The 27,305-nt window shown below is 40.0% G+C and overlaps 1 protein-coding gene across 6 annotated transcripts in view; it reads left to right on the top strand.

The window, feature by feature from the left end:
- SPTB (spectrin beta, erythrocytic) overlaps positions 1-27,305 on the top strand; it is a 180,160-nt gene that overhangs the window by 71,631 nt on the left and 81,224 nt on the right. For 4 of the 6 annotated variants that reach the window (XM_042440977.1, XM_042440999.1, XM_042440970.1 and 1 more), the window contains exons 2-6: positions 3,775-3,884; positions 6,790-6,987; positions 18,105-18,256; positions 20,175-20,348; positions 23,137-23,228. In XM_042440977.1, the coding sequence (XP_042296911.1) occupies positions 6,840-6,987; positions 18,105-18,256; positions 20,175-20,348; positions 23,137-23,228 (566 nt within the window). In that variant the 5' untranslated portion in view covers positions 3,775-3,884; positions 6,790-6,839. The remainder of the gene's footprint in view (positions 1-3,774; positions 3,885-6,789; positions 6,988-18,104; positions 18,257-20,174; positions 20,349-23,136; positions 23,229-27,305) is intronic. The other 2 variants (XM_042440992.1, XM_042440985.1) reach the window with 1 other exon arrangement.

Here is a 27,305-nt window from a genome sequence, read left to right as displayed (position 1 = left end):
AATGGGACAGAATGTACTGTAATAGAATCCATGAAAATGCAAATTATGTCCCTTGCTCTAAATGTTCATAAGGGTCTGTGAGGCCATATGGATCTTTCAGATCTTTAAAGTGAGCAGTTAGTGATGATGTGTTAAAGCAGTGGTTTCCAATCTTTGGTCTTCCATTTATTTTAGACTTCATCTCCCAGAAGCCCCAGCCAGCATGGTCAACAGTCAGGAATTATGAGAGCTGGTCCAAATCATCTGGAGGACCAAAATTGTGTTAAAGTAATAAACGTGCTTACCAAAAGTCTGTTTCTTTCTGTTCAAAGCTCTTTCTGAGAAGATTTTTCTTGTATTTGCCGTAGTATTAATATATATATATCTTGTATTGATATATGTATTGTGCCATGAAGCCATTGTCTTTCATCATACTTCTGCTAATGGATGTTTCTCTTTCTAATCTTCCTTTATAATTTCTACTGTGACCTGTAAATCCCTTACTGTATATCCAGGAAGATGTAAAATATTCTGCCACTGGTTTGGGGGTATTACCATTTATAATGTCAGACTTGTGTACATTTAACCTCTTGCATTGGGGACCTTGGACAAGTCACACACTCTCAGCCTCAAGGATGGCAATGGCAAACCTCCTCTGAAGAAACCTGCCAAGAAAACCCTGTGATAGGTTCACCTGAGGGTCGCCATAAATCGGAAATGACTTGAAGGCAAACAACACCCACTTCTGTTTGTCCAATGTAGAGTGTACAGGGGCATTGTTGGCATAGGATGGCATGTATCTTATTGGAGGAAGAACAGGTAAATGCACCTCTGATATTATTGGTAATGTTATTGACCCAAGAGTAGATGTGGGGGATAGATAGTGTGGGCCCTTGGTATCAATTGGGGTTTTGTTCCAGGACCCCCCCCCCCATGGATACCAAAATCCATTGATGTTCAAGTGCTATTATATACAATGGCATAGTAAAGTGGTTTCCCTTATATAATGGCAAAACCAAAGTTTACTTTTTGGAATTTTTAATAATTATTTTCAAGCCAACAATGGTTGCATCCATGGATGCAGAATCTGTGGATATGGAGGGCTGACTGTAGTTTTGTCTTAAAAGAGCCCTGGTGACGCAGTAGTTAAATGCTGGTACTGCAGTCACAAGGTTGTGAGTCCGATCCAGGGCTTCAAGGTTGACTCAGTCTTCCATCCTTCCGTATGTTAGTAAATTGAGTACCAAACTTTTGGGGGGCAACTGGGTTACAGGTTGTAAACTGCTTAAAGAGTGCTGAGTTCACTATTAAGTGGTATAGAAATGTAAATGATGTTGCTATTGCTGCCTCACCACCCCTTTAATCGTGATGTTGTGTGAAAATCTTCAGTGCGATGACACAATTTTCATGGGATAATGTTAGTTTAAACCCTCACTTTTCCCCATTTCCCCCATGTGATAAAGTCCTTAGACATTTTTGTAACTTTGTAATTAGTCCTAAGTAACACCTGAAGGAAGATGCCATCATGTACATGATATCCTTTTGCTAATGTTCTTATATGCTTGCTTAGAATAAAAGCTTTCCTTTAAAGATCTCTTTCCTTTTCTCTCTTCATATATGCTTTTGCTTGGTATGTGTATGGATATGTGTATAGGATTCTCATTTTCCACTTGAGGGGAAGTCAAAATTTCTGCAGGAAGTGGTGGTGGTGGATTAATGATGGTGGCAGCTGATCAAATTTGAATGTGCTTCAGAACAGGAGATGGGTCTGGTCTGGAGCCTGTTGCACCACATATATATGCACTTTATGTGAGCTTTGTTTTAAATCCATCTCCACCAACCAGTATATGCATTTGGGAATAGTTTTTTTATTTTTAAAAATCTCTCTACTTCCTCCCAGTCACACTGAGAACAAGGTATGCAAAAAAGCTTGGTACTCCATTTTTTAATATATAAACTCCAGATGTAAACTCAGAATTGTCTCCATGCTGATACTCATAACCTAAAGAATCTCTCAGCCGGAGGCATTCCTGCTGTTTACTGGGTAGACATACAAATAATATGGGGAAATCTCATAGGTTAGCTAAAAGAGAAGTTTCTTAGTCTGATGCATTTGGAATGTTTTGTGTGTGTGTGTGTGTGTGTGTGCATGCGCGCGTGTGTGCGTGTGTGCGAGAGAGATAAATATTTGAGAAAAATGCATTTACGCCATTCAGATTGCATAGTGTCTTGGCTGTGTTGTCTGCAATCAGATGAGCCCTTACTAAATTGTGTGAGTCATTAAATCCTTATTAGCAGCTTAAACATAGACTCTTAGTCATAATTCCACGTTTAGCTCTGCTGGGCCAATTTCTCTGCTTAAGAAGATCTGACCAATTATGTGTTTGTTACTGATTTCTGTGAAGACCCACACACACTGCAAGCTCTGTGAAGGAAATGAATGCAATCCAGACAATATAATGCACTGTTAAGTCTTACTGAAATAAATAAGAGTCTTCAGTATTATGGTTATATCATACTGATTTCACTGGTATTAAATGCTTATTAAATACTCCACCTTCCTTCAAACATAGGACCCATAGTAGCTCACATTGGATAGAAGTGAGCATGATGGCATAATTGCTGTTCTGTGTCCTCCTTTCCCTTGCAGGTGTAATAATACTAAAAAGATAGTAATACCAAGAATGAGAGAAAACAAATCTTATTAACAATTAGTTTTTCCGTATTACCATTACTGTTTTAAAATAGTAGAGATGGGCTAGCACAGGATGCAGGCTATATTTATGGGTTTTATGAATGTAGCAGGAAGGAGGAAATGTGTTAGACAGTCATCTGCAGAAAAAGAATGTATACATTGCAGAATGTATAAAAGGAATGCATAGATTGCAAGAGAGCAGAGCTAGCTCAACTCTAGGCTGTGGGGATTATTAACAATAGCAACAACAACATTTGTTTATAATGCCCTTTCCACCAAAGGGGGTGGTACATCAGAACATATACAATAAAAAGCAAATGCTAAAACACCACACTATAAGATACTACAATACGAAAATAATTGGTACTAATATGCTAAAAACAAAATCCAACAATATCCCTATCCTGAGGACTGCCTTGCTCTCACTGGAATGGTAGCAGTCACAAATAAATGATTTTATTCTCAAATATTTTCATTCCTTCTTCAGAAATTTTCAGTTTAATTGGCAATGCATATTCAAAAACATTTTTCTTGCCTTGGTTGATTATACCTGCCAGAGCCATTGTTTCAATCTGGATATTTGAGGTAGTTGTTTCCTTATTTATTTATATGCTGCCTTTCTCCCAGAAAGGGATCCAGGGCAGCTCATAGTTAGAAACATTTTTAAAAGTTTACGATAAAAATGTAAAAACAATTAAAATTATCTAATTAAAAACAGTGTAAAATTACTTAGAAATATACAGACGTCAAAAAGGATAACTAAAACACACACCCTATATAAAAGCCATCTTGGCATGGTTATATATTAAAAGCCCGCTTGAATAAAAATGTCTTAGCTTGCCAACAAAAAGAAAGCAGGGAGGGGCCCCCAGCCTAGCCTCTGTTTCAGTGTATTGCTAGAATCCCACAAGGAGGTGGTGATCCTATCTAGTGGCTGAAAAATCAAATTAAGTCTAAGTGAGTGAACTTAATAACTATTGCCTGCTATTGAATCTGCCTTTTTTGTGATAAAGTGCTTCACTTTATTGTTGCATTTCAGCTTGAGGTGGTTGTGAATTAAAAATTTAAATCCTTTAGATTTTATTTAATTTATTTTTTAGACCATGAATCCAGAGACCAGGAGAATCCAGAGAACTGCACTTTTAAGTCAGGCCTAGCAAAGTCAGACTGGAAGCTGCTGTAGTTCCATTTATGAATGACACACACAAAGGTACAAATGAAATAAATACAATGCTTTTATTCTACTGGACACCTCAACAGCTTTCACTATTGCTGACCATGCTGCCCTTCTGGAATACCAAGAATAGAATTGTTTCACGGTGGTTTTGGTTATTCTGATGGATTAATCCCAAATAACAGCACTGGTAGACAGCTACACTATTTGATGGCCTTTTGTCTTCAGGATGTCACAGATTTCTGTGTTGCCTCCATTCCCCCCCCCCCCATTTCCACAAAACCAGTGGGCAAGATAGTGAGGATATTTGGACTGCAGTGTCATTGGTACACTAATGAAATTCATCTCTTCTTCGCAATTTCATTTTCTCATCCCAGGAGAGGGAATGAAGTGACCATGAGGTGAAAACTGATCTAGAGACTCGGGGCCAGCATAAACGTCTTATTTGCTTGAAGTGGGAAGTGAACTGTTACCCCACACAAATGGGAACAATTTCATCAAATAGCTGGCACACATAACAGCACAGCTTGCCAGCCAGCCACCTCCCCCTGACTTAGCCAGGAAGAAGAGAACACTTCTTCTTCCTGGAGGAGGTGGTGGCAGTGGCAGTCACAACATCACCTCTGCACCATCCACACCATGGGAGAAAGTAGGGAGGATGACGAACATAGCATCAGCAGAGGCTGTAACTCTAGAGTGCCTGCCTGCTGCCAAAAGAGGTGGAAGTGGTGTGTAGCAGCCAGCTATTTTGTGAAAGCCACAGCACGGACCATTTCCTCATTCTGCTTTTGCACAATGTCTTTGGTCCATGGCAGCAAAGCATTTGAAAAAACAGGTGGCTGCCTTTGCTTTCCCTCTCCCCCTTCACTTTCAGTAGCAAGCTACCAACACCTGCTTCCCCTCCTCCTCCTCTTCCCATGGTGGGGAAGGACCTGAGTTGCCACTGCTAGCCTCCTCTTCTTTTGTTGCAGAAGCAAGTTTTTGGGGAGCTTTAAGAGATCCTTTCCATCCAGTTTTGGGTGAGTGTACTCTGCTGTGTCCTCCTTAGAGCCTGGAAATTTTACTTTCTTGGACTGCAATGGCGCTCACTGTGGGAGGGGAATGTCAGTTCTGGGACCTGTAGTCCAAATAAGTAATTTTTCTTGTGGGCATCAGCCATGCTAGCTGCAGGATTCTGGGATCTGTTGCCTGGAACAGTAATGTTTCCAAGGTCTAGTCCTTCCTTCTTCAATTTTTCCTGATGATAGCACACACACACACACCAGCATTGGTTACTACCCCTGTATGGCAGAATGTATGGGGGTATCAAAATTAAATTGTCTCTAGGTTAATTAACAAAAGAGCTTGAGTCACCCTTGACTGACTGAATGCATTATTTGGTTCTATAGTTGGCTCTCCATATCCACATCATCTGTATCCATGGCTTCAACCGTCCATGGCATTAAAATGTATTTTTTAAAAATCCTATACACATACAAATGCACACACCAAACAAAGGCAAATGAGAGTGTGGAAAACAGATTTTTTTTTTTAAAAAAAAAGAAAGCTTTTATTCTAAGCAAGTAAGCAATCTTACATTAGCAAAAGTATATCTTGTACATGAAGGCACCTTCTTTCAGATGTTACTCAGTAGTGACAAAATTATAAAAAAAAAGCTGGGAATCTGGATCTCTTTGTCCAGCTGAAGACCAAATTTCTATAGGGATAGTGAGACAGACAGACAGACAAAAATACAGTTGGCCCTCTGCATCCATGGATTCCACCATCCACTACTTGAAAATACCCCCCCAACCCCCCCCCTCAAAAACAAACCTTGATAGTAGGGATGCCATTTTACTATGCCATTTTATATAATGGGTCTTGAGCATCCATGGATTTTGGTACCCATAGGATGTCCTGGAACCAAACATCCTAATAATAATAATAATAATAATAATAATAATAATAATAATAAATTTATTTATACCAAGGACCCAGTTTATTCCGCTCTTTTAAAAAGTTAAAGGTATTCATGATTAATGCTGAGGCTTGCCAAAAAATGCAGAGAAAGAGTGATTACAACTTGTAAACACAAGACAAACAACAAAAACACACCATTGCAAGAAAAGTGTCTGTCACCTGCTGAAAAGGGGGAAAGGGGGACAGTAAAAGATCAGTGTGTACAAAATTTATTTTTCCAACTGTGGCCATGAGAAGGTCATTTTGAGTGTTATATTTTCCGAAATGAGTAGTGTCAAAGTATTACATATTTCCTGTTTCCTCCCCAGTGTAAATTCCTCACTGTTTTTTTCCCTTTTGGCAAAGGTGAAACTTGCCACTCAGGTTTGATGATTTTACTGTCTTGTTGCAAGTGAAAGTTTTTACCAATGTAACTTTAATTTAAACTGAAACTTGTACAAGGTAGCTTAAATTTTGTGCCATACATTTAGCAAATTGGGTCAGAATGAGAGCTTGTATCTTGATTTCTTTGTCTATGATTGTTTTAGTAGCATATTCGAAAAAGCAGTGCATCTTCTTGTTCTTGGCTTGTTTTACTGCTGAATTTCAGTTCATTTGTGGATAGAATTTTTTAAACATTACCTTTGAGACTAGCATTACGTTGTTGGTAAGCCTCTGAGTCCTGAATGCTTCACACAATGGCAGACTGTGCCAGGGGAAATGCAGTCTTCCTGTAAGTTATATCCCCACCTACTGGGCACAGTTAACTCTGATGATGCATTTAAATACAGTATGCTGGTGGCGGCTGCTGCAATATTTCATAACATGCAGAAGCCAAGAGTTAGGAATAAGTGTGTATGTGTGCGTGTGTGAGTTAGTTATGGTTTGCAGCTTCCTAGAATTATTTGGGAGCATTTTGGAATGTCTACATGTGTGTTTTGGTGACAATGGGAAACTGTTTCTCTGGAAGAGGTAACACTTTGGTTTGCTTCCTTCCCTTCAGGGCCTTTTTCATGCTAACTAAAGCAAGAACAGCAGCAAATCGTCCAGAACATGACATCAACCACTGATTTTGATCATTTGGAGATTCAGCAGCAGTACAGCCGGATCAACGCTCGCTGGGATGCCTCTGATGATGAGCTGGACAATGACAACAGTTCTGCCAGGCTGTTTGAGAGATCCCGGATCAAAGCTCTGGCAGGTATGCACTAGATACATTGTGCAGATATTTCTTTGTGTACTCATTCCCAACTTTTCTTTGTGTGTTCATCCCCAACTTTTAATTCTTCATTGCTGTCCCAGTCCATTCAGGGGCCAATTCGTTGCAGCAATTCATTTGGTTTTTTTTAACATGGATTTATTATTAGTATTAACCTTTATTTATAAAGCACTGTAAATGTACACAGCGCTGTACATACAATCTTTTTAATTAGACGGTTCACTGCCCACAGGCTTACAATCTAAAAAGACATGACATAAAAGGAGAAGGGAAAGGTGGTGGGGCTAGTAGGCTAATACATATAAAGTACATAGCAATACAGGAAATGGTTCGATAAAACAGGCATCAAAAGAACATCAAATAGCAAGCGACAATTATGCAATGCCTGGGAACGCTTCTCTGAACAGGATGGTCTTCAACTCTGTTTTGAAGCTGGTTAAAGAAGTGATGGCCCTTGCTTGCGGGGGAAGAAGGTTCCAGGAGAGAGGGGCAGCGACTGAAAAGGGGCGAATCCGAGATGGGGCAGAGGAAATCCTGGGCTGGGACAGCAGACCTTGACTACCAGAATGGAGGGCCCTGGTGGGAAGGTGAGGAGAAAGAAGGTCTGATAAGTAAGGAGGGGCCAGCCCATGGAGGGCTTTAAACATCAACAGCAGGAGCTTGTACTGAATACGGAAAGGGAGGGGGAGCCAGTGAAGGGATGCCAACACAGGAGAGATGTGGTCAGAGCGGTGGGTGGATGTGATAATGCGTGTAGCTGAATGCTGGACAGAGATTAAAGGACAGAGGTGAGAAAGAGGAAGCCCAGCCAGGAGGACGTTACAGTAATCAAGTCGTGAGACCACTAGGGCATGGACCTGGATCTTGGCAGTAGAGGCGGAGAGATAAGGTCGGATTTTAGCAATATTGTACAAAAAGAATCTACAAGCCTTGGCTGTGGTCTGGATCTGAGGGATACACGACAGAGAAGAATCAAAGATAAAACCAAGACTGCAAGCTTGCTGGACTGGTTGAATAGAAATGTTGTCCACAGAGACAGAAAAGGAGTGTTGAAGGGTGGGCTTAGGAGGAAAGACAAGAAGCTCCATCTTGGACATGTTGAGCTTCAAACGCCGATGGCACATCCACTGCGAGACAGCTGTGAGAGATGATGAAACTTGCTGTTCAAGCCTTGGAGAAAGGTTGGGGGTGGAAAGATACAACTGGGTGTCATCGGCATATAGATGGTAGGAAAAACCAAAAGAGCTAATGAGTTTACCTAAGGACAGTGTGTAGAGAGAAAACAGAAGGAGACCCAGAACAGAGCCCTGGGGAACTCCAACAGATGAGGGAACAGGAGAAGAAATCTGACCGCCAGCAACCACTGCAAAAGATCTGCCAGACAAATAAGATCGAAACCAGTCGAGAACAGAGTCTGAGAACCCAAGGTCAGAAAGTATATCAACTAGAAGAGAGTGATCAACAGTGTCAAAGGCTGCAGACAGATCAAGAAGGATGACAACAGAATAAAGGCCATTTGCCTTGGCCAGGAAAAGATCGTTTGAGATCTTAGTGAGAGCTGTCTCAGTAGAATGCCTTGGGCGGAAGCCAGGCTGAAAGGGATCGTGAATGGAGTTGGCTTCAAGAAACTCAAGACAGCGAGAATAAACAACCCGTTCCAAAACCTTAGAAAGAAAGGGAAGAAGAGAAATCGGACAATAGCTAGACAAAGAGGAGGGGTCAAGAGAAAGTCTTTTTCAGAATAGGGGAAATGAGAGCATGTTTGAAGTCCGAAGGGAAGGAGCCTGTAGAGAGAGAGAGATTGAAGATATGGAGAAGCGAGGGCAGAAAAGAAGGAGCTATAGAGACTAGAAGACGAGTAGGAATTGGGTCAAGAGAACAAGTTGCAGGTTTGCAAGAGTTCAGAAGTGTAGAGAGTTCATCCAAAGAAGCAGGAGGAAATGCAGAAAATTTGTTAGGCGAGGGCGATAGAAGATTATGAGCAGAAGAAGAATTGGGGGGGGGGCACTATCTCAGAGCAAATAGTGGTAATCTTAGAGATGAAATAATTAGCAAAGTCATTAGGAGAGAATGATGAAGAGATAGGAGGAGAGGGAGGTTTAAGCAAAGAGTTGAAGGTGGAGAACAAGCGCTACGGGCGCTTCTCATTGGCAGAGATCAATGATTTGTAATAATTTTGTTTTGCCATAGACAGGGCATTTATGAACTCCATTGCTTTACAGCAAGCCTTAAATATACTGTGGCACACCAAGCCAAACACAGTCCACCAGCCTTGTATTGTAGCTCTTTAGTTATTTGAAAATCTCCTGTATTAATGGTCCCATGCAGGAAAGAATGGGGCTTGTGCTCATGGTGCAATGTGGCATGTACATTGCGGGCATTTGTGCCATTCAGGAAATGGCACGGGGCTTTCAGTGTAAGCTGTACAATATGGCACCAATTCTAATTCTGGAAATGAGGAAACATGTATAGTCTGCTACATATGGTTTCTTATTACCAGAATGCTGTGTATTAGTGTTCTATAATTCAGGCACGTACCCTAAAACCAGCAAGTGTCATGCCCACCACAGGGAACAACATAGACTACAGTCTTGGTGGCTTTAGCATCTGTGGTGCTCATGTTATACAGGAATACATTCCATTATCTTCCTATAATCCCAGAGAGGCATGGCACAATACACCACCCTTCCTCTAACTGTGGGGTCATTCCCACTTGGGGTATAACCCGCGTTCCAATCCAGCTCTGCTCCGCTTTGTGAAATGATTCCAAAAGGTCCCTCGTTCTCACTATGAAAAGGGACCTTTTGTGGAATCTCTTTTTTTTGCTGGGAACGCTTGTTGTTCCCATTAGATGGAGCCGGTGAAGGCGGCAGCCCTTCAGCTGGTTGCTCACCCCCTGGGAACCCCTTTGGAAGGCTGCGGCCCCGACCAGACTCTCACTTTCTTTCTCTTTTCCTCCCCTCCCCTCCCTTCCCCTCCCCTCCCTCCCTTCTCCCTCTTTCCGTTATTTTCCTTCCTTTTTTCCTTCCTGCTTTCCTTCCCGCTTTCCTTCCCGCTGCTGCCACTTGCCCAATGCTGGTGGGGCCTCTGGCACTGCTGCCGCACCACCGCCACTTGTCTGCTGTTAGCTGGTGCAGCAGCAGCCCTGGAAGCCCCGCCAGCACCAGGCAAGTGGCGGTGGCATGGCGCAGCACTGGAAGCCCCACCAGCACCGGGCAAGCGGTGGTGGCATGGCAGCAGCGGCTTTCCCTTTTAATGAGAGCTTGGCTTGGGCTGCATCCGCACTGCAGAAGAGGGAGCAAGGCAAGGCTGGGGGACCTGAGAGGAGGAGGAGGAGGGGGACAAGAAACATTTTTTAAAGAAAATAGAAATAATCGAAAAATCTATCTATTGCTAAAGCAAGTAGTTGCTTTAGCAATATATTGATTTTTCAATCAGTTCTATTGCAAAAAAAAAGAAGAAAAAAAATTGACTCTGATTTGGTGTTTCCACTTATTGGGCACGCTTCAGAAGCGATTATTTTCAGAAAACCCCACTTTCAAACTAGTGTCAGGAAACCCTGGGTTATTTGTGTTTGCCCTGCTTCTTTCCTCCTGGAATTGATCCAATGAGGATCGGAAGTGGTTTGAAATGGGAACGAGGGTCATATACCCCGAATCCCGCTTGGGGGCAAACTGCAGTGGGAATGACCTCTGTGACTCATTTGGCCCAGCCCTCTTCTCAAACTGCAGGTACTGATGGTGAACTAAACATCTTATAGGGCACTGACTTGCCATTAATTGCTTGAGATGAAACAAGTTCTTGCATGAGACCCCTCTGGCACGTAAAGGGTTGTGGGAGGTTTTTCTTTACATTGTCACCACAGATAACAAGAGCCTATCCAGCTAATCTCTGGGTCTATCTGATGGCCATATGTTCCTCCTTCCAGTCATTCCTGGTTTTCTCACCTGAAGGTTAAAGTCTTTATAAAAAGCTTCAAGATTGTATCCTATCCTATTGCCCATCATCTATAAATGTAGGACTGGTTTCAGTTTCCCCCCTCCAAGCTAATGGAGAATCTATTTGAGACTTTGGCCATTTACCCCTGCTGTCTTTTGTCAGTGAATTTTTCTTACCTTGTCACGGTCACATGAACCAGGAGGGCTAACACACTCTTCATACTCAGACATGACCCACCATAATATTAATTTTAATGGAATGAGTTGGTATTGTTTCTTCTGTTGCTATATTGGGTATTTTGGGGCTTAATCAAATTATAATTTCTTTTAAGAATGAGCATTTAATACCTCCTGGATACACCATGTGGGCTTGGACAGGTGAGCCAAGACAGATTTATTCTTTTATGAAAACCATGATCTTTATAATAGTTTAAATTCACAACCCAGGAACATAGCCCTAGAAGTCCATAGGAATGGAGATACACAGTCTCTTCAGTTGAATCATTCAGTACATTTCTGAGGTATGTTCTTGTATGTTCTGCCTAGTAAATGAAATCCTACCTTAAGTAGCAGTGTTTTTCCCACAGAAAACAGAAGTCAGATTGATGGGTTGACAAAAAAAAAAAGTACTAAGAATATCTGTTTTGTTTGGACTTTGGCCTGTCCCCCCCCCCCCCCCCCCCAGCTTTATCCACAGCCCTAGTCATCTAGGGAATGGTACAAGTCTGAATTTGCTTTGTGTCTCAGGTCAGGGCTCTTTAACAAACTCTGAAATGATAGCTGAACAAGTTGAAGCCATAGTTTATATGTATTACTTACTCCCCTGCCATCCTTTGTATTAGAATCCATCAGTTTGACTAAATAAATCTGTAAGCCTTGAGGAATCGTGAGCCAATCCGGTAAGTGTTGGAGGATGCATCTATGCAGCTGTAAGGAGAGGGCACTAATGAAATGTACTTTCTCCCTGCAGGGAAAACATATAAAAACCAGGCAGAATAATTTCCTAGCACAACCTTGGAAGTATATCAGGGGAAAATGGGAAGGGGAATGCTCTTGTTGATGGTTCTGGAGAAAAATGAGAAGACAAGACAAAAAGTAATAGCAGTTAATTGCAAACAGGATCATATTTACAGGTGTATTGCTTAAGGAGCTGGAATTGGTGGGAGCTCTTTTCTGGCAATACATTGTGGCAAAACCAGTTTGCCAAAGTGTAAAGTATAAAATGGTTCTAGGAAACAAGTTTTCATTAATTGCAAAATTCATAACAGTGTAATAAATACTGTTATTAATCTGAGCCCACCCCCAAAGGAGCAAAATGCATGCAGTCTTTAAAGACCTCCATATCTCATTGTCATGCAAAAGGTTATAAAACGCATGGAGAGGGGAGTGTCTTGGTGTCCTTCTAATAGTTTCTGCATAGATAGAATGAAGAAAGAAGGATCTGCAGACATTCAAGTGAGGCAAAAGCAGGTGATGGGATTTTCCCTGAACTAGCCTCTAGGATTGCTGGAAGCAATATAGGCAGAAAATCTCCCACTCATCCCTCATTTTTCAACATACAGAATCTAACTGCAAACTCAGACTCATCTGCATTTTCCATTCTTGGTGAAGCACACTGGCTCCTTTACTGGGAAAAATGTGTATACCAAGATCAATTGGATAGGAATGGTTATCCTCCTGAAGCTACATTATGCATCATGACTATGAGCATAAAGGGTAGCTAAAGAGTGGCTGCAGCATGGATATTTTATTGAATGGAGGACTGGTATTTCTTGCATTTACCAGAATGCCGGCAAAGAGGATGTCTGACTTTACTGTGCCCTAGGCAGTGTTGTCACTGTTTCAGATGGGTTCAAACAGTAAACTGCTGTTATTATCTGCAATTCTTGTAACTGCTGCAGCTATTTTGGTTACTCGGACACATGACTTGAGAATTACATTTCAGAAATTCTGGTCTTAGAGATCTGGCACATCATAAGCTTCTTCCCAGAAGCTGACTTTACTCCATTCTGACAGCTGCCTTATTTTCAAATGAGAGAGCTAACAACATCACTTCTTTCCCTTATAGCTGTTTCCTGCTTTCCATTCCTTCCTTACTTTACAAAACAGAGAAAGAGGAGGTGTGGGAAAATGCTATATAATTTAAATTAAATTACAGTGGTGCTGTTAGATGAACTGCATACTGTTCAATTAGTTTCTCCTTCAGGGAAATGTGATTAATACTGGACTGACTGCCAAATTGTGAACATGCTACTCCTAATCAACAATCCCAGAACCCTTTTGAGTGTACTCAGAACAAACCCAGATACCCTTTTGAGTGATCAGTGCAGCTGAACTATAAGAAGTCTATAAATGTGTACTTGTGAAAGGTAATCCAGAAGTCTTAAATTGTCCAAAAGATGAAACTTTTTTCTGCCAGTCTCCCACTTCTGTCTTTGAGGTAGTGGCTGCAGTGCTCTTGCTTGTTCATCAGATCCTTAGTCTTTCTCCAGCCTCGTGTCTCATGCAAACACAAATACACAAGTAACAGACAAACAAGAAACAAGGCTGGAGAGAGCAAGAGAGACAAGACTGGACAGAGCCATGAGGATCTGTAAAACGGTAGGAGGTGTGGATTTGTGCTGAGCACTATGTTTGGATACCTGCCATTGCACAGATCCTCAGTTTCTCACCAGCCCCATCTCCCTTCAGCCTTTTATCTTTTGCATTTCTAGCCATCCGGACAAATATAGGATGTACTGTAGTACTTGTGTTGTGTATTGTGTACATACAAATTCAGGTATTCCAAAATAAAATTTAAATAAACCCAAAATATGAAACACTTATAATTGCAAACATTTTAGATAAGAAGTACTCAATGTGTATTTAGTCAGCTCTTGTTCTTAGTCCAATGTGATTTTTAGTTTTAAAGATAAACAGCATGAGGCAGAAAGTCCTTGTCAATTTATCCAGGCAAGGGCAGAAGATGCAGTTTTATGTAGTCTCTGTCTGAATTTCCTGACTGATACAGCATTGAAGTGTGGAAATGATGATAGATGCTTTCTTTGCTTAGAATTCTGGTGTATTATTTGCAGAGTTTGTAGTTGTTAACATTAATGGTATATGGTAATAGTAAATTAGTAATGGATTTCCTAGCATTAAGAGATATTCTGAAAAAATTACAATTAATCTGCCCTGTTAATCTTTATGGATTTGTTAGTAGCACATTACCTTTGAATTTTAAAAATGGCAGCTATCATCCAAGTTATCTCAAAAAGTAATGAATTAAAACAATGGGAAACATTAATTATTGCAAACATTGTTAATGCTGCTATCTTTTATCTATTTAAATAGTTCTAAAATTGTCATTATGAAAAACAAGGAATTAGGCGTAACAAATTAATTTAATTAACCTTTTCTAAGCCCTGATTATTAACTGTTTGTGGTGTGTGTTTATGTATCATTCTGTGATCAGAAAATATGACTTGCAAAGCCCTTACTGTCAAGAAGTTCCTCCTAATGTTGAGGTGGAATCTCTTTTCCTGGAGCTTGCATCCATTGTTCGGGTCCTAGCCTCTGGAGCTGCAGAAAACAAGCTTGCTCCCTCCTCAATATGAAATAATAATAATAATAATAATAATAATAATAATAATGATAATAATAATAATAATTTGTATCCCGCCTCCCCTTGCGGATCGAGGCAGGTAACAACAGAGTAAAATACAATAATAAAATCAAAACAATCCCCCAATCACCCCAACTCTCTACCCCTCCCCCTCTACAATTGACAGTGCTAAAACCCTACAATAGTGGAAGTGGGTAAAATAACATGGAAGCAAATTGAATTTGGGCAGGTAAGACAGTTCACCTTTTGGAGGAAGGTCAGTCTGGGAAGGCCTGACATCCCTTCAGATATTTAAACAGGGCTATCATATCGCCTCTTAACCTTCTCTTCTCCAGGCTAAACATCCCCGGCTCCCTAAGTCTTTCCTCATAGGGCTTGGTTTCCAAACCTTTAACCATTTTAGTCACCTTCCTTTGGGCACACTCCAGTTTCTCTTTTTTGAATTGTGGTGCCCAGAAATGGATACAGTATTTCAGGTGGAGCCTGACCAAAGAATAGAGTGACACGATTACTTTCCTTGATCTAGATACTATACTTCTATTGATGTAGCCCAAAATTGCATTGGCCTTTTTAGCTGCTGCATCGCACTGCTGATAGGGATTAGTGACTGCCAGTGTGGCATAGTAGTTTGAGTGTTGGACTAGGACTCTGGAGAACGGGGGTCAATTCCAGCTCCACCATGGAAACCCACTGTGTGACCTTTGGCAAGTCACACTCTCTCAGCCCCAGAGCATGGCAATGTCAAACCCCCTCTGAAGAAACTTGGCAAGAAAACTCTGTGGCTTTCAGGTCCTCATAGGTCAGAAAAGATAAGAAGGTACACCACCACCACAACCCACAACAACTATGTGGGACATGGTTACACTCCTCCTGAAATCTTAGGCTTGCAGCTTGGATGTTTTGTTGGATTCAGCTCTGAGTCTGGATGCCCAGATTTCAGCAGTGGCCAGGAGTGCATTTGCACAGCTAATACTAGTGTGTCAGCTGTGCCCATTTCTTGGGACATCAGATCTAGTTACAGTGACACATACCTTGGGAATACATCATGTTTTGACCACTGTAATGCACTGTATGTGGGGTTGCCTTTGAAAACTTTAGTGGGTCCAAAAGGCTGACTGGGGCCAGTTATAGGGAGCATATACTGTAACTCCCTTGTTGAAACAGCTTCATTGGCTACCGGTTCATTTCCAGGCACAATTCAAAGTGCTGGTCTTGACCTCTAAATCCATATACAGCTTAGGTTCAGATTCTTAATATGGCACTACACTGTTATAGTGCTATTATTCCACTTTTAATGTTACGGCTGCCTTCTAGGATTTGCAGTTTAGGAAAGGGCATTTAGAATTATGAGGCAGAGAGCACTTAGACCTCACTAAATTACAAACCCCAGTATGTCACAGGAGGCAGCCATAGTAGTAAAAGTGGAATAAAAGTGCTATAACAGTGCAGTGCGATACGACTGTGTCTCTCCATACAAACCTACCAGAATCCTAAGATCTACAGAGGAAGACTTTCTCTTGGTCCTGCCACCATCCCAGGCTTGCTTGGTGAGGACATGAGAGAGGGCTTTCTCAGTGGCTGCTCCCACCCAGAGAAACTCCCTTTCCAGGATCCTCTGCTCTCCTATCATTGGCATGCAAAGACTTTTCTTTTTAAAATGGCTTTTAATGCATAATTGCTTGCAGGGAGTCTTCTTATAGAAGTGAAGTTATGCTTTATTTTTTTAACTTTTGTGTGCTTTTTAATTATTTTATTAAAATTATTAAAATATTATTTGTTTTTAACATGTTATTTTAATGTGATGATTTTAAGTGTGTTTTAAAATTGTATTGTTTTTAGCTTCTTCTTTTGTGAGCTGCCTTGGGTCTTAATCCAGGAAAAAGCATGTAAAATAAATGAAACAGAAATAACTTAAAAGATACATGAAGTGCAATAGTACTTCCAAAGACATCTGATAGTGAGGCGGCATTTTTGGCAGGAAATGGACACAGGAACTTTGGAACTCCCATTTCTACTACAGTATCTTCCTAAGCATGTCTGAAGGGAACTTGGAAAAGGGTTTTCTCTGTGGCTCCTTTTCTGTAGCTTTGGAACAACCTCACTAAGGAAGCTAGTATGGCTCCTTTGTTGTCGTTCTGTAAGGGAAGAGCTTTGTGTTGTTTTGCTGACTTTTACCTTTTGTGTTTTGATGGATCTGCTTTATATGTTTTTAATACTATGAATAGTTTAACTGTATTTTAACAATAACTTTTTATATGTTTTCAATTAGGCCTTTGTAAGTCCTTTTAACTGTATTTGTTTTTACATTTTCCGGTATTGTGGAAAAGGTGGGATATAAATGAATAAAATAACAACCACCACCACCATCACTGCACTGAAATCAAGATCCTTGTTTTCCTTGTTTTATTATACCCTTCCAGTTCAGTTCAATTTTAATTGCTTATAACCATAGGTCATTGCAATCTATAACAAAGAGATCATACAAGTATCAAACAATAATTAAGATATATGTAAAACATAAAAAAAATTTGGTATAATATAAAATTTCAAACACAGTTTCTATTTCTATTAAACTTATCAGCAAGAATTAAATGTACAAGATATATAAAATAAAGGCATAAAGCAGTGAAACTCCAAACTTTGGGGAAAGCCTCATAATAACAAGCATAGGCTTTTATATCATACATTTCCACTAGAGAGTAATGCTCAAGAGAGCTAACAAACATCCTTATTAGGAAATTAAAGGCAAATGTTTTTCACCTCGAATAAAATTTAGTACAGTATATCATAAACATACAAAATAATTTAAATTTAAAAGAAAATAAAATGTCAAAATAATCAGAATCATTAATCTTCAGAATAAAGATGAATAACTCAAGTGTGCTATTTTAAAAGCATGCTTAATGTTAGTTTTAGAGTTACCTGTACTTAATTTTATTTTCTGTACAGTATTTTGCATTATTAGCCTCCAAGATTTTAGATTTTTAAAAAATTAAGATGTTTTCAGAAAGACTGAGATCATGGAAACAAATGAGGGGCATAAATTCTGTAGGTTACTGTGTTTTGTTGTTGTTGTTGTTGTTGCATACAAGCTGAAAAAGTTTGCTTTAGCCCAATCACACCTCAGGATGACACTTGCCTCAAACTTCATAAGCCCTCTTGGTGGCCCTTATGTCAGCGACTAACAGCAGTATGGGACGGACAAAGAGATATGTAAGGCACCACATATTGTCTTTTACAAATTTCTTTATAGGTTTTGTGATCAAATCTAATGCTGCCTAGATGTTGAAGTTCTTACCCGTAACAGGAATGGGAATTGTGTAGCTCTTCAGATGTTATTGGATTGAAACTTACATGAGCCTAAATCAGCATAGCCAGTGATGAGGAATGCTGGAAGCTGGAGTTTGGCAACATCTGGAAGGCTGCACACTTCCCTCCTCCAACATTTCAGAATATCGTATATATGATACAATTATATAGAGTTTTTATGAGAAAACATGTTTAGTGATTAACTTAGTAATAAATACATTTAGTGACAATCTTTTGTCTGTTTTCAGATGAGCGGGAAGCCGTGCAGAAGAAAACCTTCACCAAATGGGTGAACTCTCACCTGGCACGTGTGACCTGTCGCATTTCTGATCTCTACATGGACCTCCGAGATGGACGAATGCTCATCAAACTGCTAGAGGTGCTTTCAGGAGAGCTGCTGGTAAAATAAGTTCTTTATTTTATGTGTAGTACAAGTGGATAGTTGTCCTAATATTGAAGGGAACGTTTCATACTGATATCTTCCAGGGATCCTTCTTCCATTGCCTCCCTAAGAATACTCTGCTGATATCAACACTCCCCTGACTGTGTAAAAGTAATAATGACATGCAACTTCTCTGGAGATCACGAGAAGGAATAATTGCTACCTTTCTAGAGAGGCTAGGCTGTGTCCTCTTCGCTACCTTTCTGCAGGCAGGTGAAGACCTTCATCTTTCTGGAAGTCTTTGAAAACTGACTACTTGTGGAGAAAGAGCCTTTAATAACGTTCTTCATTGTTTCAGTATATTTTTTATTGTTAATCGTTTACTTCTATTTTGATTTATGATGTGTGTCTGTTTTAATTTTTGTTAACTTGTCTTGAGTCCTACGTTTGGTGAAAGAGTGGAATAGTGATGGAGAAGATGAATGAGACTGCTTGGAATGTGCCACGATATCTGAGAATAGTTTACTGCTTCCCAGATTCTTGGATAGAATCCAAATTACTGATGGTCCAAAATTTCAGCATGTGTGTATGTGTTCATGGGCATGCACATTTGCAGGCGGCATCAGTTCTGAAGTGTGGCCATAATGGCTACTATCTTTAAAAGAGCAGGTTGAATTTCTCCATCTTGCTCCTTGGACACCAGATCCCAAGTTAACTCTTTGTTGAAGATGTCCTTGGAGCCTCCGCCCATCTTCCCAGTGCTGTGCTTTCTGCTGCCAATTTTGCAACACAAATCCAATTACACTCATCAGGAAGATTCACATTTCTTCACTGTCTTCTGCAAAGGTGTCTACTAATCCCCTTGGGTGCTAAAATTGTAGCCTACACAAAATCTTTATGTCCTTAAATGCATAATACAGTGCATTTCAAATGCATTTGAAGTGTTTTAATATGAGATATTATACAACCGTATGGCAGGTGAAGTTCACTTACATGAAACCCAATCCTCAGCCCCATGGCATGATCCTCTCTGTACATGATGGTTCCCAGCGGTTGCCTTACCTCAGAAGCAGGCAACACATGGCCTGTAAGGGATATGCGTTCCCCTATTATTTTTGTGTCCACCTCTACACATACATTACTGCACAGAGTTTTGCTGCTGCACTGCTAAATCTTGGTGGCAGATTGGTAGCACAGTAGCAACTCCCCTCCTTGCCGCTTGTAATTTTGCTTTAAAATAATGTGTGCAGGCAGCTTAAAGTGAGCTCATGCTTTTGGCAAGCCTCAGAAATGCTATGCTCAGAATATTGTGCCTTCAGGCTGGGGTTTGGTTGTGTAAAAGTGAGTTTTACTTTGAATCTATGGTTGTATTATGCCTCTTATAAAAACATGTAACATTTTTTATTTTGTGTTTTTGCAAACAAAAAGATTATCAGTAGCACAGTGTAGTGGTTTGAGCATTGGACTCCAAATCTGAAGGTCAGGGTTCTATTTCCTGCTCAACCATGGAAATCCACTGGGTGACCTTGGGCAAATCACACACTCTCAGCCCCAGAAAACACTGTGACAGGGTCACCTTAGGGTCACCATAAGATGGAAACCACTTGAACACACACAGCAATAACAACAATACCCATTAGCAGCTTAAGCAGGGGTAATAGGCAATTTAGAGTACATAGCTGAAACTCATTACTCTTCCTGCTTAACGTCATTGGATTTCTATGCAATTGGAAGACCTGTAATTTTTTTTCTATCCCCACAAAAGATTAGAATCTGCAATATTGAGAAATACAGAAGCTCTATTACCACTTCAAGAACTGGAATCCCTCCCCAAAAAAATTAGTCCTAAATTGGATGTTCATAATCCAGGAATACGTAAAATTGTTGGATTCTCTTAAAGTGACTTTGTAAAAAGTACTTTGATCTCACTTTGCAGCCTAAACCCACCAAGGGGCGCATGCGAATTCACTGTCTGGAGAATGTGGACAAGGCTCTGCAATTCCTCAAGGAGCAGCGTGTACATCTGGAGAACATGGGGTCTCATGACATTGTTGATGGCAATCACCGATTGGTGCTGGGTCTCATCTGGACTATCATCCTGCGCTTCCAGGTGAGACCTACTCCTGAGATCTGGGAAGTCATCAGTAGTAAACTTGTTCTGGCATCATGAGGAAGCAGGAGGTAGATTGGCTATATGGGAAGGTCTTCCTTGTGTAAACCAAGAACTAATGCATCCTCCTAGCCAGGAGCAAGCTGTCACGGTGAACTTTTTGTAGATTAGGCAAAGGCAGGGCTTTCATTGTATTGGATTTGGCTCTGGTGGGTGTACCTATTAGCCCTTTTTGACTTTTCACACTTCTAAATAAGAATGAAAAGGGGAGAATAATCAGCTTTTGCCACCCATCAGTTAAGAATATCCTCTGTGGGACTGTGAGAACACTCCCCTAAAATCTTGAAGTTCCAAGACATTACATCCTTTCCTCCTGATTAAAGGAGAAGTTCTGTCTCTGTCAAAAGCTCTATTTATTTGCCTGTGGGTGCTGATTGGGTGAGAGGAGGATGATAAAGGACAGCCCTGTCCGCCCTTAGCTGTCCTACTTCATTTTGCTTATTTAAATCATTTTAATGGTGTAACTATGGCCCCCTACAGACAGGCCAAAATAAAGCTGCTTCGGGTCACTTTGGAGGTATGCTGTTTAAATGATGCATGCATCCTAAGAGTCCAGAAGCCGCGCCAAAGCCACGATCCAATCCTAAGGACTGGAGTGCAGCTTTGGCTCAGCTTCTGGCCTCTTAATATATGTGTGTCATTTAAACAGCATACCTCCAAAGTGACCCAAAGCAGCTTTATTTTGGTCTGTCTGTACGGGCCCTATTTTAACTGTTATTGAATTTTATTATTATGTAATTGTGGGGGTTGTAAAGGGGTTGTATAATGTGACTATTGTTTGTATTTTGTATTATTATTCTATGTTGTAATATTGTTAATTGTTTTATTATCATTTCTGTTGTAATCTGCCTTAATTCCTCTGGGAAAAGGCGGAATATAAATAAATTATATTATCAATTATATTATGTTTTCCTCAAACTCCATTATATTTTTAGTGTAATTATCAATGACAATTCCTATAAAGATGGCATAGGAAAAAGATACATTCCATTGTCACTGCATTGTATTGTAATCTTTGCTGAACTGGCTGTTGTGCCAGAGACAAGTTTGTTCCATAAACTGTGGATGTGTGTTAGAACTGTTCTGATATAACACTTTAGTCTGGATTTTATCAGTTAGCTTTGGCACTTGTGCAAACAAGTTGCACATACACAAGCAGAGACACACATGCACACACATTACTGCTGTGAGACAGCTAGTCCCTTCTTGATTGTACTAATCTGCCTCATTGTGGCATGAAAGGATGCTGGTGTTCAAAGTAATTAAAATGTAGGAGTTTTGGAACTAGAAAGTCACTTTCTGCACTGCCCAACAAAAGAAACTACATGTGGCTGTTTTCTTTAGCTTTCTTGCGGTGAAAGTATTAATGATATCCTAGTGGAAGATTCATCTTGTTTTACATTGCAAATTAGAAACCAGGAGAAGAATGTAGTGCTAGAATAATGCAACTTGCGAAGCACAATCTTATACACATTTACTCAGAAGGAAGCCCCACTGTGGTCAGTGGAGCTATATAGGATTACAGATGTGATCATTGGGAAATTAAAATCACTGTCTAAAGATTGATTTGTTATTTGCCAACGTGTCTTTTGGTGCATTACAAGAAAAAGGCATACTGATGGTGGTTCAAAACGGCTGTCCATTGAATTTATATTGTTTTTTATAATGTTTCTGTAGGATTTAAGTTAAAAATCATTTTGAGAATGTAGGCTCTATACAGTCCATCCTTAAAGGCCCAGACTATTCCCCCAGGGTGCCATTATGTCATGTGCTGCTCCAGACAGTGTGCGGCATCATGACGCATCTCTAGCACTGTGTCCAGATGATGCAATGCTGAAGGGGCACCATACAGCTGTTCCACCGCAACTATGGTGCCCTCCAACAGCTGGATCAGGTCCATGGCATGAAGTTGCCATTGGCCTGATCCGACCAGGAAAGGGGCGGCCTCCTGCCGCCCCTTAGGGGTGGTCTGTATAGCCCCTTACTGTAGTGGGGAAAAATAAAAAGAAATCATAGCTAAATATCTTTGTTAGGCTTAACTGAAAACTCATATAGAAAGGCTTACAACTCTTCATTAAAGTGGTATTAAGCACACTAAAAAGTGTTGCTAAGAAAGAGAGCCACTATAGTGTGGAAGAGGTACTAAGCAAACTTTATTAGGTGCAAAAAGGATTCAGATTACACCAGTGGTTCTTCTCCCTTTAATAGCTCTTCTCCCTTTAAAAGTGTAAAAGCCAGCGATAATTCATATCTGTGTTTAGCAGCAGGCAGCACACCCAAATCACTTGTAAGTCAGAGAGCAGGAAGAAAGAACAAAATACCATTATTAACAACAACAACAGTAACAATATTTTTTGGGCAACACACTAATGCCACTGCCCCTTTGAATCTTAATAGCAGAATTGGCGATTAGCTTTAGGATGTGCAATTGGTATAAAGTGAACTCATTTGGTTTTTGTCACCTGCTAGTTCAAGGGCATATTAATTATTCCCTTTCCATTAGTTATTTAATGGAAAAGTGAGTAATTATATTTATGAAACAAATAATTTTTTAATGATGTGTTAGAATATAACTGTTGCCCAGACTGACTTTATGCAAGTCAGTTTTAGTAGTGCAGTAAGACTACATATGTTAGAAGTTTGTCTTGCATGGGCAAATATTAATATGCATAAAATCAAGCATTTGTGATAGAAGACCTTTAATGTATAATATTTTCTTTCAATTTAGATCCAGGACATCATTGTTCAGACTCAAGAAGGCCGGGAGACTCGTTCTGCAAAGGATGCATTGTTACTCTGGTGTCAGATGAAAACTGCAGGGTATGGTGGCAGCAAATATTTAATTCCAATAAACACCTTAAGCCTGCTGTATTAAGTAAGGAAATATTAACATGGAAGGCTGCATGAAGTTTGGCCAAATTCCCATTCAGTTCATATCAATGGGAATATAAAACCTCTCCAAGTGCTGTCAAAATATACCACAGGGACAGAGCTGTCTACCGCAATGTCATAAAGCGTGTTTAAAATGTGCCCTCTAGGTACTTCTGTCATTGGCCCAGTAATGTGCATTTCTGTGGCACAGCATTCTGTGAATCCTGTACTGAATTCAAGCACAGTTTTTACTTTGTGATTTTCTTTGTGTAGCTTATGTCTGCTTCCTGATGTTCTTTAAAAAGGCTTTTTTGATTAGTTCTATGTTTGGTGCAAGCTGAAGCTATTTAAATACTTTGCCAAGCTTGCAGTTTTCAGAGAAATCCAGATGCTCACAGTGAGGGAGCAAGAATCTTGGGGGTAGCATATGTTTGGATATCCCTTCTCCCAACCATTTCTGAAATGTAGCTGTTGTATGCATGGCCATCCTGTTTGAGGTGCCATAACCTGATTCGGTAAGATGAAAATTGGCTACTCAGATAGATGTTTCTCTGGTGCTTTTTAATACAACATTGTCAATAACTACTGTAGCATGGTTCAGGAAGCCAGTGCATCCCATGTTGACCTTGATGTGACTAGCTCAGTACAAATACAGATAAACATCAAAATATCACAGTTTTGACAGGTAGGACAAACCATTGCTAGAGTACCTTTCTGATCCTCATTGATTTTAGAGTGGGGATCCCCCCCCATAAAATTCTGTAGATCTGGATGAAGATTTATGGATGTTGTTGGACTACAGCTCCCATCCACAGAATCCACCATTGGCAGTGGTGATGAGTGATAGGTACTAGAGTGCTACAAATTTCCCTTCCCTGTCCTGGATCAACTGGAGGTTCTTAGATATCTCATGAAATGACACAGAGCTTGAAAGCTTGTGTTATAAAATGAAATGTGAAAGATATTCACACATAGATCCCACTGGAGCATATGAATTAACATAATTTCCATCACAGTAGTAACTAAATTGTGCCTGACTTTGTGTATTCATTTGTTCAAATTAAATCCTACCTCTCTCCCAGAAATTGGGATGCAAAGCAGCCCATTTAAAAATATCTTTCTGTGGATAAAAGCAGGTACAAAAATGTACAGGTTAAAACATAATAAAATTGTAACATTAAAACCCTATTGAATGGGGTGGGTAGGAATTAACAATCCATCAGCAGTGCAGCACTATTCCATTAAGAGTTTGTTTAACAGCAACTGATCGGTTGCTGAAAGCCTGCTGATTAAGGACACAAGCCCCATTCTCTCTCCAATCATGTCACTTAAAAGATATGGAAACATACCAGTTTCAGAGCAGCCATTATTGCACATCCTGACAGTCATGTGACTGGGGCTGCTTCTGTCTTCGTACTCTCTTCTGGACTCCCCCTTAACCCTGCCTCCTTGCTGTACAACCTCCCCAATGTACGTTTTGGGCTTTTTCAAATTAAATTTTTATTTGCACTTTTTCATGCAGTTCCCCAGTTCTGCTAATGTGATTTAAATTTTTAAAGAAAGAAAGAAAGAAAGAAAGAAAGAAAGAAAATAAAGAGAAAATAAAGGCAACCAGCCTGCTTGGAAATAGGGAGAGGGGGAAGACACTGGAGTTTATCACACAGGAGGAGTTTCTCTTAATTTCGAATGAAAAGAAAGTGGGGCCAGAATGCATTCACATGAATTCTCTAGTTCAGCGAATTTACATGAATTTGAATTGCGTTTGAACTGACTCCCCATTGCCTGAAAATAGCTTGCCATTGCCCAAAATTGTGTGTGGTAGTCTATCACGCATGTAATCTTGAGGGCAGGGAACCGTCTATTATCCCCTCTGTTGTAAGCCGCCCGGATTCCCAGTGATTGGGCAGCATATAAATAAATAAATATAACGTGAAACCCTATGATTGCGTTTGGACTGACTTCCCATTGCCTGAAATTGCGTGTGGTAGTCTATCACGCAGTAATCTTAAACCCCATGATTACATTCTGATTGCCATTGGATTATACTTCCAATTTCCCTTTTTCTGATAACATCTACTGACACCACATGAATGCCAATATTACAGTTGTCTTGGCAGCAGTGTTTAGCACCTGAGGACTAGTTTGATTGCAAAAAGGGGAACCTTAATCATGCTTTGAAGACACAGAAGCTATGGGCTGGAGGCATTATTGTGTGATAAGCATCACTAAAGGTCTTTTCCCCCCAGCTGTAATCGTGTTTTAAAAGCTATGTATAGTAATCTCTTAAGTAAGTATTTTACACTGATGGAAGGTCAACAGGGAAGGGTCCCATTTAGGCTTCCATAGGTGCAGCCCAAGAGATGGTGGTAAATGTATTTAGATAACATTTATTCTTTCAAATTAGTTAAAGTTTGGGGATGCTGTTGTATTCTCCCATGTTGAGAACTGAGGCAGAGAAGGACTATGGATACCTTTAAAATAAAATGACATAGCTGTATATGATTTTTCCTAAAGGCTAGACTCCCCAGAGGCTGTTTTTACTTTGAATATCTGCAGCTCACTGGAAATCAACCATCTGTTTTTAAGTTCCACCCTATTGCCATGTTCTGTTTTTATTCTGCCAGAGCCTTGAGCATGCTATTTCATTTGCTTTCAAGCTTGTGTGAAGGATGTCATATTTCTAGCACATTGTTTTCCTCTCACCAATGGAGCATGCTTAGCATCTTTACTGTGGTCCAAGTCTGGAGCTGTTCTGATAGTTGAGGCATGGGCTATCCTTCCCCACATGCCATGTGGCCCAGTTCTCCTCCATCTTATTTAACAGTTTAGTACAGCATAATGTGTTTTCAATGATTTGAAACAAAACCATTAGATTTAAACAAAGAAATGTGAGACTGTCATCCATGTATGATCTTTTAATTCTATGGTGAAGTAATTATCCAACTTTAGATCTTTTTGCAGTCAAAACTTTAATGTTCATGCAAAAGAGGGCACTATTAGCAGTCTTGGGTTAATCATAAGGTTTATGGAAGTAAAAGAGAGAGAGAGAGAGAATATTGGGGAACCTGTTGTATATTGGGGAACCTGTTGAGAATATAAAGAATCTGTAAAAGCTTAATACGAGCTGAGTATTCTCATTTGATCGCCAATTCTTCTTGAAGGTGGATGTGGAGAAAGGAATATGAAAATAAAGATGAAGGATGTTAAAAGGGAATGGAATATACTGGGAAAGGGTGTGGCTAATTAGCTGATTAACTACTTAGCTAAACCCCTGAACAGGCACACTGCATCATTTCATTTCAGCTTCCACTTTTTTGATCTGTTCATGTATTTTTTTTAAAAGGGAAAAAAGTCAGCTCCCATGATATTGTATCGTAACAAGAAGCACAGATTTATGCATATTAGAATATTGGAATAGGTGGGTTTTTAATGGTTTGGGTAACAAGAGAAAGGGGTATAATTTAGCCATTAGTCCTATGCTGTCTTTGCATGTATCCCTTTACATTATCTCATAAAAAATAATTGGTCTTAATTTACTTCTTGGAGAAAACTAGGGTATTTGATGGGCTTTATTGCAATTAAAACAGAGCTTGTTTAACTTGAACAAGTTTTTCTCCTAGGATATTTCTGTTGGAAGATTTTTGCATTCTCTCTCCCCCTGTTTAGATAGACAGGGATTTCCTGCATGCAAACTCATCCCTCACACATTCAAACTAACCATATGACTTAGGTCACTCCCCCTTTAACAGAATTCTCTCTCAAGATTTTCAACTGAACTGTTTGTTTTCCCTCTTCCTCCTCTCTCAACTTTCTTTGGAAAGACGGTGAGATAAAGATTTCTTTTTACCTGAACTATTCACTAGCTAGATTAGGATACAGCATCTATGTATATATACTGTAGATTAAAGCCATTAGTAAACTTTTGTTTTGTATTACAAACTACTTGTGTTGTTTTTGGAATCAGTCTCAGTTATTAGAGAAGCATAGTTAGACAAAGGCATGTTTCTGCTACTTTGCTAATTTAAA

Source organism: Sceloporus undulatus, chromosome 1, assembly GCF_019175285.1.
Source record: "Sceloporus undulatus isolate JIND9_A2432 ecotype Alabama chromosome 1, SceUnd_v1.1, whole genome shotgun sequence".
Classification (NCBI taxonomy): domain Eukaryota; kingdom Metazoa; phylum Chordata; class Lepidosauria; order Squamata; family Phrynosomatidae; genus Sceloporus; species Sceloporus undulatus.
This window is presented reverse-complemented; position numbering and strand designations above follow the sequence as displayed.